The 19,702-nt window shown below is 39.3% G+C and overlaps 1 protein-coding gene across 2 annotated transcripts in view; it reads left to right on the forward strand.

Moving 5' to 3' along the window:
* Positions 1-19,702, forward strand: part of LOC126195082 (zinc transporter 6-A-like) — a 121,323-nt gene that overhangs the window by 55,238 nt on the left and 46,383 nt on the right. For both annotated transcript variants that reach the window (XM_049933542.1, XM_049933543.1), the window contains one exon: positions 8,196-8,381. In XM_049933542.1, the coding sequence (XP_049789499.1) occupies positions 8,196-8,381 (186 nt within the window). The remainder of the gene's footprint in view (positions 1-8,195; positions 8,382-19,702) is intronic.

Genomic DNA, 19,702 nt, shown 5'->3' on the forward strand with positions numbered 1-19,702 from the left:
ACTGTGTATCAGTGAAGTGCTCTGAGCTATGTCAAAAATAATTTTTGTGTGTGGCACACACAAACAGCATTTATTTGCTAAAACACTGATTAGCCGACACAAACGTTGAATATTGCGTTACCGCAGCACAAAACTAAGAAAGGTTACTTGGCAATGGAGGAGACAAAATACTGTCAACTGAAGATGCTTCAAAAGAGAAAAACGTGTCTGGTCTAAATAAGACGCTTATTACAGTTACAGAAGAGGAATATAATTCAAATTCTGCTCTAAATAATACTTTTAATACTGTTGCAAAAGAATATATCTCAATATGAACATTAAAACAGCGACTGCGGAAGAGAGGATATACAAACAAAACAGATAACATGAATATTGTATGTGTGCCTTTTCATTGTTTTTAATTGCTGTGAAAAGAAATATTGGAGGACAAAATTAGAAAAACCGAAAACCTATTATGGTTATAATGAAGAGACAAAGTGCTAGAAATTTCAAAAAATTACATTCAAACGAATAAAATTCATGAAGTAAGACACTTCGATATTGTTTTTAAATAAAGAAAATATTAAACACCAAACAAGGTTTGAACTCAGAACATTTTGCTTAGCAGTCAAACACCTTCACCATCATGCTAGCGCAGCTCGTCATTCAGCAGCACTCCTGGAGGACTCTAAGATATCACGCAATATACATTCCATTGGAACTACTGACGGCCTTGGGAGAGCCAGTCCTGACAAAACTCTACCATCTGGTGAGCAAGACGTATGAAACAGGCGAAATACCCTCAGACTTCAAGAAGAATATAATAATTCCAATCCCAAAGAAAGCAGGTGTTGACAGATGTGAGAATTACCGAACAATCAGTTTAATAAGCCACAGCTGCAAAATACTAACACGAATTCTTTATAGACGAATGGAAAAACTAGTAGAAGCTGACCTCGGGGAAGATCAGTTTGGATTCCGTAGAAATACTGGAACACGTGAGGCAATACTGACCTTACGACTTATCTTAGAAGAAAGACTAAGGAAAGGCAAACCTACGTTTCTAGCATTTGTAGACTTAGAGAAAGCTTTTGACAATGTTGACTGGAATACTCTCTTTCAAATTCTAAAGGTGGCAGGGGTAAAATACAGGGAGCGAAAGGCTATTTACAATTTGTACAGAAACCAGATGGCAGTTATAAGAGTCGAGGGACATGAAAGGGAAGCAGTGGTTGGGAAGGGAGTAAGACAGGGTTGTAGCCTCTCCCCGATGTTATTCAATCTGTATATTGAGCAAGCAGTAAAGGAAACAAAAGAAAAATTTGGAGTAGGTATTAAAATCCATGGAGAAGATATAAAAACTTTGAGGTTCGCCGATGACATTGTAATTCTGTCAGAGACAGCAAAGGACTTGGAAGAGCAGTTGAACGGAATGGATGGTGTCTTGAAGGGAGGATATAAGATGAACATCAACAAAAGCAAAACGAGGATAATGGAATGTAGTCTAATTAAGTCGGGTGATGTTGAGGGTATTAGATTAGGAAATGAGACACTTAAAGTATTAAAGGAGTTTTGCTATTTGGGGAGCAAAATAACTGATGATGGTCGAAGTAGAGAGGATATAAAATGTAGACTGGCAATGGCAAGGAAAGTGTTTCTGAAGAAGAGAAATTTGTTAACATCGAGTATAGATTTAAGTGTCAGGAAGTCATTTCTGAAAGTATTTGTATGGAGTATAGCCATGTATGGAAGTGAAACATGGACGATAAATAGTTTGGACAAGAAGAGAATAGAAGCTTTTGAAATGTGGTGCTACAGAAGAATGCTGAAGATTAGATGGGTAGATCACATAACTAATGAGGAAGTATTGAATAGGATTGGGGAGAAGAGAAGTTTGTGGCACAACTTGACCAGAAGAAGGGATCGGTTGGTAGGACATGTTCTGAGGCATCAAGGGATCACCAATTTAGTATTGGAGGGTAGTGTGGAGGGTAAAAATCGTAGAGGGAGACCAAGAGATGAATACACTAAGCAGATTCAGAAGGATGTAGGTTGCAGTAGTTACAGGGAGATGAAAAAGCTTGCGCAGGATAGAGTAGCATGGAGAGCTGCATCAAACCAGTCTCAGGACTGAAGACCACAACAACAACAACAACTGACAAACACTGTTGGTATGACTATGAATTACTCTCGTTTCATCGAAGTACAATTGGATATAAACAATTACCGCTGTTCTTTATTGTGAAAAAGCGGTTCATGAGAATGATACAAACACCTTCTCTTGCTATCGCCTGAATTAGGAGGCTTATTGCTTGTTTGGTTTACTTAATTAATAGAATATGAAGCAGTTGGCATAAATAATGCTTTTTCCAAACTTTCTATAAAAGAAAGTGTGCTATCAAGACATTGCTTTTGTTCTATTACTTTATTTATGACTGAACATTTCTAAAACTGCAGACACTTGTCCGTGCTCTGCACTGCAGTCGAACTCTGGCAACGCCATTCTCGATTCATTGGCTGACTGTGTTTTGTGACGTCAGATGCGCAGAACGAACCTAAACTCAGCCGCCGTCGTAAATGACTCGCACTTTAGTAAAGATTCACCTTTTCTTGCACTTTCCTTCTTAATGTTCTTAAATTCCCTTGTCATTTCTTTCCTTTACAAATGCTCTTCCTGTTCCCTTTTAAAATATCTGTCTTTCTTTTTCTTGGCCGAAATGTGTGAAAACTTTAAACATTTATCACACGTATCTTTTCGTGGCCTGTGGAATTTCAGATTAAGTATCTTTGTGAATATCACTATACAGTCATAATTTCTGGACTGTCTTTCCATCTTCATAGCATTGTTCCCGATATAACTTATACGTTATCCTAATACTCATATTGGCAGGTAAATAATCTGCAGTACATTTCTTTCCTTTTGTAATGAGAAACAAGGGCAGGAAAACCCTTAATGTGTTTGCTTATAGCCTCTTTACTTTCTTGTGGTCTCTTTATACCTGGTTCACGACATCCTCTTCACTCTTTCTTAATTACATGATGTGGCTCTCTTTTTTTTTAACAGTATTCCTTACAAAGGTTTCAAAAATGTCAAATGTCTTGAAAAAAAATTGCATACACACTTTTAATCTTATCGGATCCCTATATTAGATAGAATTTCTTCGTCCTCTTCCTTCGTGAGTTATGCGATTTTGTCCTCACACTCTGTTTCTCTTTTTCTTCCACTAGCTTACTTAGGTACTGCCTTCGTAGCTCAACTGATCCAAGATCCAAGGAGACTCTATGTCTTGTTCATTAAACTTACTGCTGCACTGTCATTGACATTTAGAGCAATCTTGTGGCTTAATGTTTTGTTGCAGGAACTTTGTAATTCTTTGCAGAAATATATGCCCTTCCATACTGTCTATTGAATTTTCTTTGATTTCTTTTCCATTCCCCTTTAACCACTGCCCTTTTTCGTTTTCTTGTTTTGTTACTATTCTCAATACGAACATTGTCATCTTCAGTTTCCCTGTCCTGATTGTGATGATTTACTTGTGCAGTAGTTGCATCCCCAGCAGTTTTTGTGACACTCTTTACAAGGGACGTTCCATGTCCATACTGCTGTCTGTAACAATAACATGACAGGTATTCAGAGGAAGGGAATAGAAAATTAACTGGAACTGCTATAGAGTCTGGTAATTGCTTGGCTAGTCACCGGAATCTGTAGTGTTGTCCGGTTCATAGGAAAAAGGATCATCATCTGTATCTGAACCAATGTAAGTGCTGAGCATCTCCACACCACGTTCTTCCTCAGCTGTGAATATAAATAATAATAATAATAATAACAACAGCAATAATTATAAATATAATAATAATGACAACAGCAGTAATAGCAATAATAATATTTACTTACTACCGAAATATATACACTAAGAAACAGTTTCTAACACTTACAAGATTCCATTATATTATGTTCCTTCTCCAGGCACATTTCCACCATCCTTGTTCCTCTGGACTCCATATTTTCATTTTTGACGTGGAGCAATGGCGTCAATGCATCTAAAGAGAAGTAGCGGGAAAAGCAACTTCTAACAGTTCTGTTAGGATCAGAGAAACGTAAGAGCTGTTCTGTTTCACAAATTAACGCTGCGTCCTGTGGTCTAAAAACAGATCAGCTCTTCCGTCTATCTGATCCTTACTATTTTTTGTAAAATGTAGATACATTGACTACTAAAATGTAAATCATATAAGATAGAGCTACGCTTGTTTGGTCGTAACATAGGTCTTGATTCTGTGTACCTTATGGTACCAAAAACTCAAAAGTGGCAAAAATGTAGTTCCGTCTGTCTGATCCTAAATGGGCAATTTCAGATAGACTGTTGTGTGGTAGTACGTGGAATAATAAGGCTGTGGTATTATCAGGTGTCGTGTGTAATAAGGTGGTTCCTAGTAATATGCAAATAAGTTACATGTTGAAGCCATTATTTGGGAACAATAATCTGACACACTAGCCAGGCTGAGTGTAATTTACTGTTTTCTGCAGATGTCTCCATAAGTCCTTGCTTGATTCCTAAACAGCCAGATAAAAGTACCACTACAGGGGTGACAGGGTCATAGTATGTATCTAAGGCTGTTTGCAGACTTATCACAATGTCTGTCATGCTGATTACATACATTATCTATGCCATGGGATGTCATTTCAATGATGTTGTTTTGATATCTCAAGAATGTTGCAGGTTTCAAACACAGACACAGCATTATTTCCTCAGTGTCTTCTATAAACAAATTAGCTACCAAGGGCAACAAAAAGAACCATGACAACACCATTAGCCCATTCATAAAATTTGTCATGAAGTGAAATGGAAGTGAAGATAAGGGCATGGTTAAACATAGCCATTTTAAAATATAGGCTCAACACACTTATAAAGCAGAATTACTGAAATTGATATCCTGTAGGTATGAATTTAAAAAAATGCCTTCAGTCACAACTTTTTATGTTTTATTAAGTACATGATGCATTTCGTGACAGGAATATGCATTTCACCTCATTCAAGAGAAAAAAAATAAAGCATGTATTAAGACAAATTACACCTGATGATGGACCCACAGGGTGCAAAATGCATTGTGTACTTAAGAAAACAAAAAAAAGTTGTGACTGAAGGCGTTTTTTTAATTCCTACCTCCACTGTACTGAACGTTTGTGAAATATGGGTAAAATTAAAATGAAATTGATATGTTTTAAAGAAGCAAGCTTTCATCATCAGAACTATGATTTTAACAAGAAGAAGTTGTACCCATCATGGATAAATGTAAAAGCTATAACCATAGAATGTAGGCTGTCACGGCTGGCATTTACATTATTGGTGGTATATGGTCTATGGGCATAAGGCCCGTGGTCCAAGGCATAATTCATTGCCTGACATTTAGTCTTCCAATGCTGGAGACGTCATTGGAGGTTTTAATGACTCAGAAAGGCGTTACATACTCAAAGAAGCCCAGCAAGCCAAACTGTTCATATCCATCCATGCAATGATTGTTTCGTGATGTTATCAGACTGCTGCCTAAGATCACAGAGTCACACTGCCATATGCCGTGGAAAGAGAAGAGTTCATGCTGTCTGTTTTATTTAGTACTATAGCCCACAGCTTATTTTCTGTTGAAATTGTTTTTGTGCTTTTGAATTCTATGGCCTCTTTGTACATCCTACTTGCTTTAGGATTAAAGTAACCCACTCACCAAAAAGCAGAAGCATTGAGTTGCTGATAGGCACATACCGGGTGATCAAAAAGTCAGTATAAATTTGAAAATTTAATAAACCACGGAATAATGTAGATAGAGAGGTAAAAATTTACACACATGCTTGGAATGACATGGGGTTTTATTAGAACCAAAATGCAGGATGGCGCTCCACCCCATATTGCTAGACGCGTGAAAGATCTCTTGCGTGCATCGTTAGGTGATGATCGTGTGCTCAGCCGCCACTTTCGTCATGCTTGGCCTCCCAGGTCCCCAGACCTCAGTCCGTGCGATTATTGGCTTTGGGGTTACCTGACGTCGCAAGTGTGTCTTGATCGACCGACATCTCTAGGTATGCTGAAAGACAACATCCGACGCCAATGCCTCACCATAATTCCGGACATGCTTTACAGTGCTGTTCACAACATTATTCCTTGACTACAGCTATTGTTGAGGAATGATGATGGACTTATTGAGCATTTCCTGTAAAGAACATCATCTTTGCTTTGTCTTACTTTGTTATGCTAATTATTGCTGTTCTGATCAGATAAAGCGCCATCTGTCGGACATTTTTTGAACTTTTGTATTTTTTTTTTTGTTCTAATAAAACCCCATATCATTCCAGGCATGTGTGTCAATTTGTACCTTTCTATATACATTATTCCGTGATTTATTCAGTTTTCAGATTTATACTACTTCTTGATCACCCGGTATAAAACTAAGAAAACATGCTAGCTTTCCGATTTTATCCTTTGACGAGCTAGAGCAAAATAAAGACATATACACTCCCACACATGCCTATGCCCTTACATGATGCCAGCAAGACGACACTGTCAGTGCTCTTTTGTGGCAGGAGGATGGGTAGTTGTGGTGCTAGTGTCAGGTGGTGGGTGGAGGGAGAGGGAGGCAGGGAAAGGGCTGTGGGGTGGGTGGCGGCACCCACTGAAGGTGATGTGACAACTTCAAATGGATGGGAAGGAACTTGAGCCATATGGATCCTTCCTTCCACCACCACCTTCTCTGAACTACACAGATGGGAGTTACCCTGACATTGCACTTTCCGCTCGCATAATCGTCCTGGCCTCAATCTCAGGTAATGGCTTCAATCTGAAGTAACCTTATGTCCTTGCACCCTTCATACAACAGTTTTGTCCAATCCTATCTCCCCCTTCCTGCCTTCAAAATTTCGCGCAATGTTTTGTTTTATTTAACGCAGCATAGTAACTATGGCACATAATGAAAAGAAATTCAGTCAACAAAGATATCAGACTGCAAGATGTGCAAATTTTTTTTTCCGCCTTACAGTTTTCTTAAAGACAGTTGGTAAGTATTTCATAGCAGGCAGTGAGTCTTCACGGATGGAACTGGGAATGTCGCACCTGTCTGTCCTTTTGGATATAAAACCCAATAACTCAAGTACAAAATATCATTCTGCTATCAATTTTAAATAAAATTTTGTTATCTTACCAGTGTTTCATATACTGCAATGTACAAACTAAAATCAACCCTATTCAAAATTTATGCTACCTATTCCTACCTCTGTGAACTCCTTAAAATTTCATGCACTATTTTATTTAATTTGATGCAACATAGTAAGTATGATGAATAATAAAAAGAAATTCGTTTTTTATGGAGCAAAGACATCAGACGGTGCAAAAATCAAATTTTTTTCACCTACTAATTTTTGTATAATAGTATGATAGGTATTTCATATCGGCCGGAATGCTATCCATCAGCACAGGCACCACATTTAGTGAGAAGTACACGCACAATGAAAGCAGCCTCAGCACAGAATCCTAAGAGCTAGTCTGTAGCAGTGAAAGGGTTTGTGTATAGTGTGCTTGATTTTTTTAAAAGAGAGGTTCCCGTACTGTGACCTTCCAGGAGCTGCTTTTGAAATTTAGACTTCTTAAAATGCTATTTTAACATTTTTCTGAGCATTTGAAAAGTGTGAATACAACATTTGTAGTGACAGTAAGTGAAGTTCTGTTGTACCAGATGTCAAAATCTATAATTCCGACTTTTTTTTTTTAATCAGAGGTACAGGTACTGGGAACTGGGGGTATACTGTCACAAATCAAACACTTTGTGTGTGTGTGTGTGTGTGTGTGTGTGTGTGTGTGTGTGTGCGTGCGCACACACTTTACATATTTGGTGACTTAGTTTTCATGTAGTGTGCTATATTAAATAATGTATTACAGGTAGATTGCACAACACCACAATACCATGAACCAAAAAGTTAGCATAATGTAATGTTGAGGAGTCTCTCGTACAATAAATCAACAATTTAACTTGTATAATGTACAAGTTAATTTACTTACAATTATGATCATCACAAACATGAATTTAATTTATTTAGATAGTATGAAACATTTAGACAACTGGTACCTGCCAATATTAATATGTAGCAATGATGTTATCTCTTCAATTGCAGTAGCAAAAATAATAATAATTGCTATTTTTATAAAACTGATTTCTGTTTCTTTCTTCCATTGCAGCTTGATAATATGCATTCTATCAGTTTGGGTAAAGAAACAAAAACCGTCTCCATTGTACAGTTTTGGATATGAGAGATTTGAGGTACTTGCTGTTTTTGGAAGCACTGTTTTGGCACAATTGGCTTCAGTGTTCATCATCAAAGAAAGCATTGAGCGGCTTATCCTTGAACAAACACAGATACATACGTAAGTTTTCAGTTTGGCGTAGCATGTTATTTCACTAAGTTTAATTAATGACATAGGTTTTCTTTTTTAAGATCTTCATTTCATCACATGTGGTGGTAAGAATAAATTTATGAAGATAAGATAATTATGGTATTGCAAAATTCTGGCCTACCAAGAAACAGTGATATTAGCAAAGATAAAACATAACTTTTATTGATTGGTCTTTTGCAAGTTTACAGTGTAACTACCAGCAAAGCATTTTCTAATTTAATCATTGAAACAAAACTGAAGTGTATATATTGACAAATTAATGTGTTAGTGTCCAAGCATATACACAAACACTCTCTAAATGCCTAAGCCTCTCTTCTTCTTTCTTATACATAAGTTTTAGAAGTTGCAAACAAAATTAATAACGAAACTGTATGCTGTATCTTAACTAAACATACTACAGTAAGCTAAATTGTAGAAATAGGTATTTTTAGTATACATCTATGTGACTACTCCGCAGTTCATACTTATGTGCCTCGCAGATGGTTCGTTGAACAACTTTCATATTATTTATCTACAGTTCGACTTTGGAACGGCACATGGGAAAAAGAAACTCTTAAATCTTTCCGTGCATGCTCTGATACACTGTTTGATCAAAAGTATCTTGACACATGGCTGAAAATGACTTACAAGTTCGTGGCAACTTCCATCGGTAATGCTGGAATTCAGTGTGGCGTTGGCTGACCCTTAGCCTTGATGACAGCTTCCACTCTTGCAGGCATATGTTCAATAAGGTGCTGGAAGGTTTCTTGGGGAATGGCAGTCCATTCTTCACGGAGTATTGCACTGAGGAGAGGTATCGATGTCGCTTGGTGAGGCTTGGCACAAAGTTGACATTCCAAAACATCCCAAATATGTTCTATAGGATTCAGGTCAGGACTCTGTGCAGGCCAGTCTATTAGAGGGATGATGTTGTTGTGCAACCACTCCACCACAGGCCGTGCATTATGAACAGATACTCCATTGTGTTGAAAGAAGCAATCGCCATCCCTGAATTGCTCTTCAACAGTGGGAAGCAAGAAGGTGCTTAAAACATCAATATAGTCCCGTGCTGTGATAGGCCAAGGAAAACAACAAAAGGGGTGCAAGCCCCCTCCATGAAAAACACACACACACAATAACACCATCGCCTCCGAATTTTACTGTTGGCACTACACACTCTGGCAGATGATGTTCACCAGTGCCGCCATACCCACACCCTGCCATCGGGTGGCCACATTGTGTACCATGATTCATCACTCCACACAAAGTTTTTCCACTGTTCAATAGTCCAATGTTTACACTCCTTAAACCAAGTGAGGCGTCGTTTGTCATTTACCAGCGTGATGTGTGGCTTATGAGCAGCCGCTCGACAATGAAATCCAAATTTTCTCACCTCCCGCGTAACTGTCATAGTATTTGCAGTGGATCCTGATGCAGTTTGGAATTCCTGTGTGATGGTCTGGATAGATGTCTGCCTATTACACATTACGACCCTCTTCAACTGTTGGCGGTGTCTGTCGCTCAACAGACGAGGTCGGCCTGTATGCTTTTGTGCTGTACTTGTCCCTTTACGTTTCCACTTCACTATCACATTGGAAACAGTGGACCTAGGGATGTTTAGGAGTGTGGAAATCTTGCATACACACATATGACACAAGTGACACCCAATCACCTGACCACGTTTGAGGTTCGTGAGTTCCGCAAAGTGCCCCATCTGCTCTCTCACGATGTCTAATGCTACTGAGGTCACTGATATGGAGTACCTGGCAGTAGGTGGCAGCACAATGCACCTAATATGAAAAACGTATGTTTTTGGGGTTGTCCAGATACTTCTGAGCACATATTGTATATTTTATTATTATGCTCCTTTCTTCCTTCGTAAGTGGGCATCAACATGATATTTTCACATTCGGAGGAGAAAGTTCGAGGTTGAAATTTCATGAAAAGATCTTGCCAGAACAGGAAAAGAACTTATTTTAATTATTACCACTCCAAATCATGTCCCATGCCTGTGACACTCTTGTCCCTATTTTGTGATAGTAGGAAACAAGCTGCCCTTCTTTAAACTTTTCCGATGTCCTCCATCAGTCCTATCTGGTAAGGATCCCATACTGTACAATACTCTAGCGGAGGACAAACAAGAGTAGTGTAGGCAGTCTCATTAGTGGATTTCATATCTCTTCTGTGTGTTCTGGTAGTAAAACACAGTCTTTGGTTCACCTTACTCACAACATTATCTATGTGATAATTCAAATGTGTGTTGTTTATAATTGTAATCTCTTGATATTTAGTTGAATTGATAGCATTTAGATTTGTCTGAGTTAATCATGTAACTAAAATTGAAAAGAGTCCTTTTAGTACCCATGTGGTTGATGTCACACTTTTCATTATTTAGAGTCAATTGCTGTTTTTTGCATCATACTCATGTCTTGTCTAAATCATTTTACAGTTGGTTTTGGTCTTCTGATGTCATTATGAGATGGTAAATGTCAGAATCATCTGCAAGCAATCTAAGAGGTTTGCGCAGATTATCTCCTGAATTATTTATATATGAGATTAATTTGATAAATCTGGTAAATTTCCATGAAAGAATGGAACATTTTTGTTGTGCCTTCATGATTGGTAAGCTTAATTGTTCCAAGGATTGTATAAATAACTTCAAAAAATTGCAGCCTACAGTTTGTTGTTGACAGCCATTTGAATTGGATTGTATGTTGACTGCAATTGAAAATGGAGAAAACTGGGTTTTGTGCTGTTGTTATACCCATGTCAATTTCATGAATTGTACTGCCACACAAATCCAAATAGAGTCAGGTGAAGTTCACATAGAGACTGCATCATCATTGAAGATCATTTACTTTTGAATTAATGAATTTAAACATGATCGAACAAGCACCAAAGACTAAGTACACTCTTGCCATCCAGTTGAGGACACTACAAAGGAAATCGTTGACAAAATCCATGATATGGTAATGCAAGACCGCTGAATAAAAATTCGTGAGATTGACAAGACTGGAGGCATCTTAACTGAGTGAGTGCATAATGTTCTGCTCAGAGAGCTGGCTATGAAAAAGCTACACTATGTGATCAAAAATATCCAGACACCCCCAAAAACATATGTTTTTCATATTAGGTGCATTTTCCTGCCACCTACTGCCAGCTACTCCATATCAGCGACCTCAGTAGTCATTGGAAATCGTGAGAGAGCAGAATGGGGCACTCCATGGAACTCACAGACTTTGAACATGGTCAGGTGATTGGGTGTCACTTGTGTCATATGTCTGAATGTTAGATTTCCACACTCCTAAACATCCCTAGGTCCACTGTTTCTGATGTGATAGTGAAGTGGAAACGTGGAGAGACATGTACAGTACATAAGCGTACAGGCCGACCTCGTCTGTTGACTGACAGAGACCGCTGACAGTTGTAATGTGTAGTAGGCAGACATCTATCCAGACCATCACAATGAATTCGAAACTGCATCAGGATCCACTGCAAGTACTATGACAGTTAGGCGGGAGATGAGAAAACTTGGATTTCATTGTCGAGCGGCTGCTCTTAGCCACACATCATGCCGGTAAATGCCAAACGATGCCTCACTTGGTGTAAGGAGCGTAGACATTGGACGATTGAACAATGGAAAAGCATTGTGTAGAGTGATGAATCACAGCACACAATGTGGTGATCTGATGGCAGGGTGTGGGTATGGCGAGTGCCTGGTGAACGTCATTTGCCAGATGTGTAATGCCAACAGTAAAATTTGGAGGTAGTGGTTTTATGGTGTGGTCACGTTTATCTTGGAGGGGGCTTGCACCCTTTGTTATTTTGCATGGCACTACCACAGCACAGGCCTACATTGATGTTTTAAGCACCTTCTTGCTTCCCACTGTTGAAGAGCAACTCGGGGATTGCATCTTTCAACACGTTCGAGCACCTGTTCGTAATGCACGGCATGTGGCGGAGTGGTTACACAACAATAACATCCCTGTAAGGAATTGGCTTGCACAGAGTCCTGACCTGAATCCTATAGAAAACCTTTGGGATGTTTTGGAACACCGACTTCATGGCAGGCCTCACCAACCAACATCGCTACCTCTCCACAGTGCAGCACTTCGTGAACAATGGGATGCCATTCCCCAAGAAACCTTCCAGCACCTGATCGAAAATATGCCTGCGAGACTGGAAGCTGTCATCAAGGCTAAGGGTGGGCCAAAACCATATTGAATTCCAGCATTACTGATGTAGGGCACCACGAACTTGTAGGTCATTTTGAGCCAGGTGTCCAGATACTTTTGATCACATAGTGTATGTGTGAGGTGGGCGCTGTGATTACTCACAGTCGACCAAACGCGCATCTGGTACAACATTTCAGCACAATGTCTGGTGGTGATTAATCGCAATCTGTAAGACTTTTTGCGCAAATTTGTGACTGTTGATAAAACCTGGATCCATCATTACACGCCAGAGTCAAAACGTCAATGAAAACAGAGAACAGAGCCTGGTGGAAGTGCACTGAAAAAGGCAAAGACCATTTTGTCAGCTGATAAGATGATGACCACTGTTTTTTTGGGCATTCCAAGAAATAATCCTCATAGTAACTGGATCCTATTATGTTTCATTGTTGGAATGTTTGAAACTTATTTGGCTGAAAGAAGGCCAAAGTTGGCACTCAAAAAGAGCTCTTTTGCCAGGATAATGCACCATTCCACATATCAGTGATAACAAAGATGAAAGTATATGAATTGAGCTTTGGACTGTTTCCTCAACCAAACTATTCAGCAGCTTAGCCCCAAGTGACTTCTTCCCGTTCCTTTCCCTAACTTGAAACTTTGGCTTGCTGGGAAGAAATTTTCATCCACTAAGGAAATGATAGTTTCAGTCAATGAGTATTTTACAGAGTCTGACAAAAATTATTTTTCTGATTGAGTGAAAAAGCAGCAGGATCCTTGGACCAAGTGTATATCAAAGGAGACCGTGTCAAAAAATAAGGTGAGTTGTTTACAGAACAAACATTTTTTCTTGCCTTTTTACCAAACTTATCAAATCATCCTCATAGATTAGGAACAGCACAGGCCCTATAACACTCTCTTGGTGAACACTTCTGTTTTACTCGATGAATTTCCATCAGTTATTACTAAATGTGAATTTTCTGAGAGGAAATCACAAATCCAGTTGCACAACTGAAACAATATTCCATAGACACACAATTTGATTAGAAGCTGCTTGTGAGCAATGGTATCAAAAGCCTTCAGAAAATCTAGAAATATGGAATCAGTTTGATATTCCGTTTCAATAGCACTCATTGTTTGTGAGAATGAAGAGCTAGTTATGTTACACAGAAGCTATATTTTCTGAATCAGTGCTGACTGTGTGTCAATAGATTTTTTTGTGTCATAATATTCGAACACAGTAAGTGTTCAAAAATCCTACTGCAAATCAACATCAGTTGTATGGGTCTGGAATTCAGTGGATTACTCCTATTTCCTTTGTTGTTTGTTGTTGTGCAACTTTTCATTGAGCGCAAACAGTTTTATATGATTGTTAAGTATGGAGCTATTGTATTAGCATACTCTGAAGAGGAACTACTGGGTGTAGAGTCTGGACCAGAAGACTTGCCTCTGTTAAGTAATTTGAGTTGCTTCACTACTACTTCCAAGTTACTTGTGTTGGCAGCTATTCTTGATTCAAGTTCTTAAATATTTACTTTATCTTCTGTGGTGAATGAATTTTGGAAAACCATATTTAGTAACATTGCTATTGCTATCGTACAGTGAAGTTATTTATTTTATTGATTGTGTCTTGATGTTGGTGTACTTTATACAGGGTGTTACAAAAAGTTACGGCCAAACTTTCAGGAAACATTCCTCACACACAAAGAAAGAAAATATGTTATGCGGACATGTGTCCGGAAACGCTTACTTTCCATGTTAGAGCTCATATTATTACTTCTCTTCAAATCACATTAATCATAGAATGGAAGCACACAGCAGCAGAACGTACCAGGGTGACTTCAAACACTTTGTTACAGGAAATGTTCAAAATGTCCTCCATTGGTGAGGATACATGCATCCACCCTCCGTCGCATGGAATCCCTGATGCGCTGATGCAGCCCTGGGGAATGGCGTATCATATCACAGGCGTCCACAATACGAGCACGAAGAGTCTCTACATTTGGTACCGGGGCTGCATAGACAAGAGCTTTCAAATGCCCCCATAAATGAAAGTCAAGAGGGTTGAGGTCAGGAGAGCGTGGAGGCCATGGAATTGGTCCACCTCTACCAATCCATCTGTCACCGAATCTGTTGTTGAGAAGCGTATGAACACTTCGACTGAAATGTGCAGGAGCTCCATCGTGCATGAACCACATGTTGTGTCGTACTTGTAAAGGCACATGTTCTAGCAGCACAGGTAGAGTATCCCGTATGAAATCATGATAACATGCTCCATTGAGCGTAGGTGGAAGAACATGGGGCCCAATCAAGACATCACCAACAATGCCTGCCCAAACATTCACAGAAAATCTATGTTGATGACGTGATTGCACAAATGCGTGCGGATTCTCGTCAGCCCACACATGTTGATTGTGAAAATTTACAATTTGATCACGTTGGAATGAAGCCTCATCCGTAAAGGGAACATTTGCACTGAAATGAGGATTGACACATTGTTGGATGAACTATTCGCAGAAGTGTACCCATGGAGGCCAATCAGCTGCTGATAGTGCCTGCACACGCTGTACATGGTACGGAAACAACTGGTTCTCCCGTAGCACTCTCCTTACAGTGACGTGGTCAACGTTACCTTGTACAGCAGCAACTTCTCTGACGCTGACATTAGGGTTATCGTCAACTGCACGAAGAATTGCCTCGTCCATTGCAGGTGTCCTCGTCGTTCTAGGTCTTCCCCAGTCGCGAGTCATAGGCTGGAATGTTCCGTGCTCCCTAAGATGCCGATCAACTGCTTCGAACGTCTTCCTGTCAGGACACCTTCGTTCTGGAAATCTGTCTCGATACAAACATGCCGCGCCACGGCTATTGCCCCGTGCTAATCCATAAATCAAATGGGCATCTGCCAACTCCGCATATGTAAACATTGCACTGACTGCAAAACCACGTTCGTGATGAACACTAACCTGTTGATGCTACGTACTGATGTGCTTGATGCTAGTACAGTAGAGCAATGAGTCGCATGTCAACAGAAGCACCGAAGTCAACATTACCTTCCTTCAATTGGGCCAACTGGCGGTGAATCGAGGAAGTACAGTACATACTGACGAAACTAAAATGAGCTCTAACATGGAAATTAAGCGTTTCTGGACACATGTCCTCATAACATCTTTTCTTTATTTGTGTGTGAGGAATGTTTCCTGGAAGTCTGGCCGTACCTTTTTGTAACACCCTGTATATGGCCAGAATCTCTTTGGAATTTCTGCCCTGTTTTCCTTTCTTCTTCTTCTTCTTCTTCTTCTTCTTCTTCTTCTTCAGTGTACTGACCTGTTTTGTGTGCTGTGGATATCAGTTGCATCTCTTATTAATTTATTTGGTAAAAATCTCTCAGTTGCATTCGATACTTTTTCCTGAAATTCAAGCCACATATGGTCAATGCTTACACAGTTAGTTCAGGAGGAAGAATGGAGACTGTTTCTTAGAAAGACATCAAGTGAATTTTTATCTGATTTTTAAAATAGATAAATTTTACTCCCGCCCCCCTCCTGCCTTTTTTTTGTGGATGTTACGGTGTTCAGTGTTGCTAGAACGTTGTCACTATTGTTGTGTCCATCATGATGCTACCTGTTTGCCAGGATTACTTGTTGCTGACAGGATAAGTATGGTTTCACAACCAATTCCATTTCAAGTCAGCACCTGAACTAATTGCTCAAAGTAATTTTTGGAGAAATCATTTAGTACAATTTTGAACAAAGGTTTAAGCCAACCATCAGCTTTGAACATTTATTTTTGCCAACATATTGAGGGTAAATTGAAGTCACCTCAAGCTATAACTGTATGAGTGGCATCCCTATTTGAGATGATACTCCAGTTTTCTTTAAATCTATCAGCAGCTGAGTTGCAGTCAGTAAAAGAAACCAATTGTTAATTTATTCCAGCTGTCGATACAACCTTGGACAAAACTAACTCACAGGATTTTAATTTCATTTCAAAATAACCTGTTTCTAACAGCAACAAAAATGCCACCAGCAACTATATTTAATCTTTTCTTTCTGAATACCATTAGGTCCTCTGTAAAAATTTCAGCTGAACTTGTCTCCTGCTGTAGCCAGCTTTTAGTACCTGTAATGATTTGAACTTAAGTACTTTCTGTTAGTATTTGGAACTCTGCTTCTTTTCCAACGCAGCTACAACAGTTTGCAGCTATAATACTTGCAGTTACTAGGTCTAGCCTTGTCCTTTGTTTGACCTGAAACCTTCAAGACTGAAAGGCTTTGTGTTCTTTCCCCAAGACTGTCTATCCTAAAAAACTACCCAGTCCACTCCAGAAAGCTGCCCTTATAGCAATCATCTGGGTGTAACGGACCTCTGATGTATTAAGTGGAACTCAATACACTACCACACAATGGCAAAATCCAAAGAATCTGCTGCCAAAATTGTCACATACCTACCTGAGCCTCTCATTCATATCCTCCACACAGCTCCATACCAAAGGTCCACAATAATGCTACAGATGGTGAGCATGTCTTTATCTTGCAAGCTAAACTGGCAGTCTTTACTGATACAGATAGCCGCCACAAACGATTTCGTCTGACCAAAGCGACACACGCCATTAAGACCAACGTGAAGCACCACCTGCAGTTGGCTGCACCCTGTGCTCTTCGTGTCGGTGGAAAGACCTTTTCCACATCTGGAATGACTCCCACCCCCAGCATGCGCACAGAGCCCCATTATGGGCGTAACATAGGAGTTCTCAGCTACTAGTAATCCTGCCCGGATATTGCAGGCCAAGCAGCTTCCTCTGAACCAGGACAAACAATTGCATCTGGCTCCGGATCTGTGTCAGTTACAGACAGTGCCTGGAATCTGTTTGTCAGATGAACCAGCAAGTCTTTCAATTGGCCCATCAGAAAGTCTTTCACTGCATGTCACCTTTGGAAGAACCTCCTACCCGATCATGGGTGCCAGTAGTAACCAGAGCAGCCACAGTAGTGGACCAGTTGAGGAACACTCGGGATGCGCTGGACATTGTTTGGATCCCCATGTCTGGTCCCCCTTAGTGATAGGCATCAGCTCAAACTGCGTGATCAAAGTCAGTATGATCTGCAGCTGTGAGGGGAAGGGTTGCAATCTAGTACAGAACATTTACAAATTTCTTAGAAAATTTTTGTTTTGAATGTCATATGCAGTTGCGTTTTACGTAAATATGACTGTTGTGCAATGCAATACTGGTTCATTTCTGTGTAGCAAGTTTGCCCAGCTGGTTATTTATCATGGAGATGTCAAAACAGAAGACGATGAAATTAAAGTTAAAATACTAATTTTTTCCAAAAATTACTTCATTAAAGATTACAACATAGTTCAAACTTCCATTCATCTTGTGGATGCCAAAATCACAGCTGTAGAAATAAGTCTTTTTATTCCTTGTGGGTGTTGAACACAGTGACTGTGATGAATAAAGGGTTTCGGAAATAAGTGATTGCGAAGATGAAATCAACTGATGTTGCTTAATGGATGGAAGGCCTCTGGACTCAGAGGTATATTTATTAGATTCTGTGTCAAATCTGCTGAAGAACTTATCCTTTTCTAGCAAATATTTATCCTAGATCATTAGAACAACATTGTTTTCGATGTGATTGCAAATTGTTTTCCATGTGATAGCAAAATCATAGTCAATCTAATTTGTAATAATATTCACAAGACAGATGTGCAAAACAACTGATCTATCTCACTGGCTCCAATTGGTTGTAAAATTAATAAACATATTTTTTACTCACATTTGATGACTCTTTTTTAATTGAAAATTCCCTCTGTAGGGATCAAAACAGATTCTCCAATCACCAGTTCTGTGGTACCTAGCTTGCTCTGTTCTTTAATGAAATGCAGAATACTGTAGGTTGTGATACTGTGGTGTTATTTTTTCTCCAGCTTTTCTACAGTACGGCATTGTCACCTAATAAGTGTCTGGCAGAATGTGACTGTTCACAGATGATACTACCATGCCCAGGGAGATAACATTGGTAGAAAATCGATACAATATTATGAAAGACTTATAGATGATGAGTGTATGGCACACATACTGGCAGGTGACCCTCAAGATAAATAAATGTAACATACTGCACGTAAATAGGTGTGTGAAGATGGATTCATAGGAGAGATGAAGTAGATTTAAAGAATAATTGCACAGTTTATCACAACTTTGTTTCTTCAGAGCAAGCATGTCACATAAATTTTCATTGAATTCTTATGGGATATGCTACAAGACAGACACTGTGTATCACAGAAAGTTGTGCTCTCAAAATTTGCATTGTGTCCAGTTTGCAGAGATTAAAGAAATTTGGGTTTATGCATTTGCCATCTGCAAATAGAATATGAAAGGGAGATGAAATTCAGGTATACTATGTACTCTCCTCCACACACAGTGTAGTGACTGTGGTGTGCAAATGTAGATTAGATTAGGTGAACTCTGTTTCCATGGATCCATATTTAGGAGATTCTCGTGAATGTGGAACATGTCTTTTTTTTTTTTTTTTTACTTTGTGTGATATTAATCAAAAATATGTGGCAATAGCCTTGCCGCAGTGGATACACTGGTTCCTGTCAGATCACCGAAGTTAAGTGCTGTCGGGCGTGGCTGGCACTTGGATGAGTGACCATCTGGGCCGCCATGCACTGTTGCCATTTTTTGGGATGCACTCGGCCTCATGATGCCAATTGAGGAGCTATTCGACCTAATAGTAGTGGCTCCAGTCAAAGAAAACCATCATAATGACCAGGAGAGCGGTGTGCTGACCACACGCCCCACCTATCTGCATCCTCAGCTGAGGATGACATGGTGGTCAGATGGTCCCAATGGGCCACTTGTGGCCTGAAGGCAGATTGCTTAATCAAAAATACAGCAATAGTAATAACAGTAATAATGCATGTCAGAGGAGTAGGAGAAGCTAGCTACAAGTAAGTCTTTGAGTTTCCTCCTAAAATAAACTTTATTTATAGCTTAACAATTTATATTTCTGGCAAGTTGTTGAAAATGTATATTTCTGAATAGTGGGCCAATTTTGGACTAAAGTGAGTTTCTTTAAATTTTTATCTAAATTGTTGTTGTTCCCAGTATTGATTTTGTGAACTGAACTGTGTGTTGCCAAA

The sequence above is a fragment of the Schistocerca nitens genome, chromosome 7 (genome assembly GCF_023898315.1).
Source record: "Schistocerca nitens isolate TAMUIC-IGC-003100 chromosome 7, iqSchNite1.1, whole genome shotgun sequence".
In the NCBI taxonomy this organism is placed as follows: Eukaryota; Metazoa; Arthropoda; class Insecta; order Orthoptera; family Acrididae; genus Schistocerca; species Schistocerca nitens.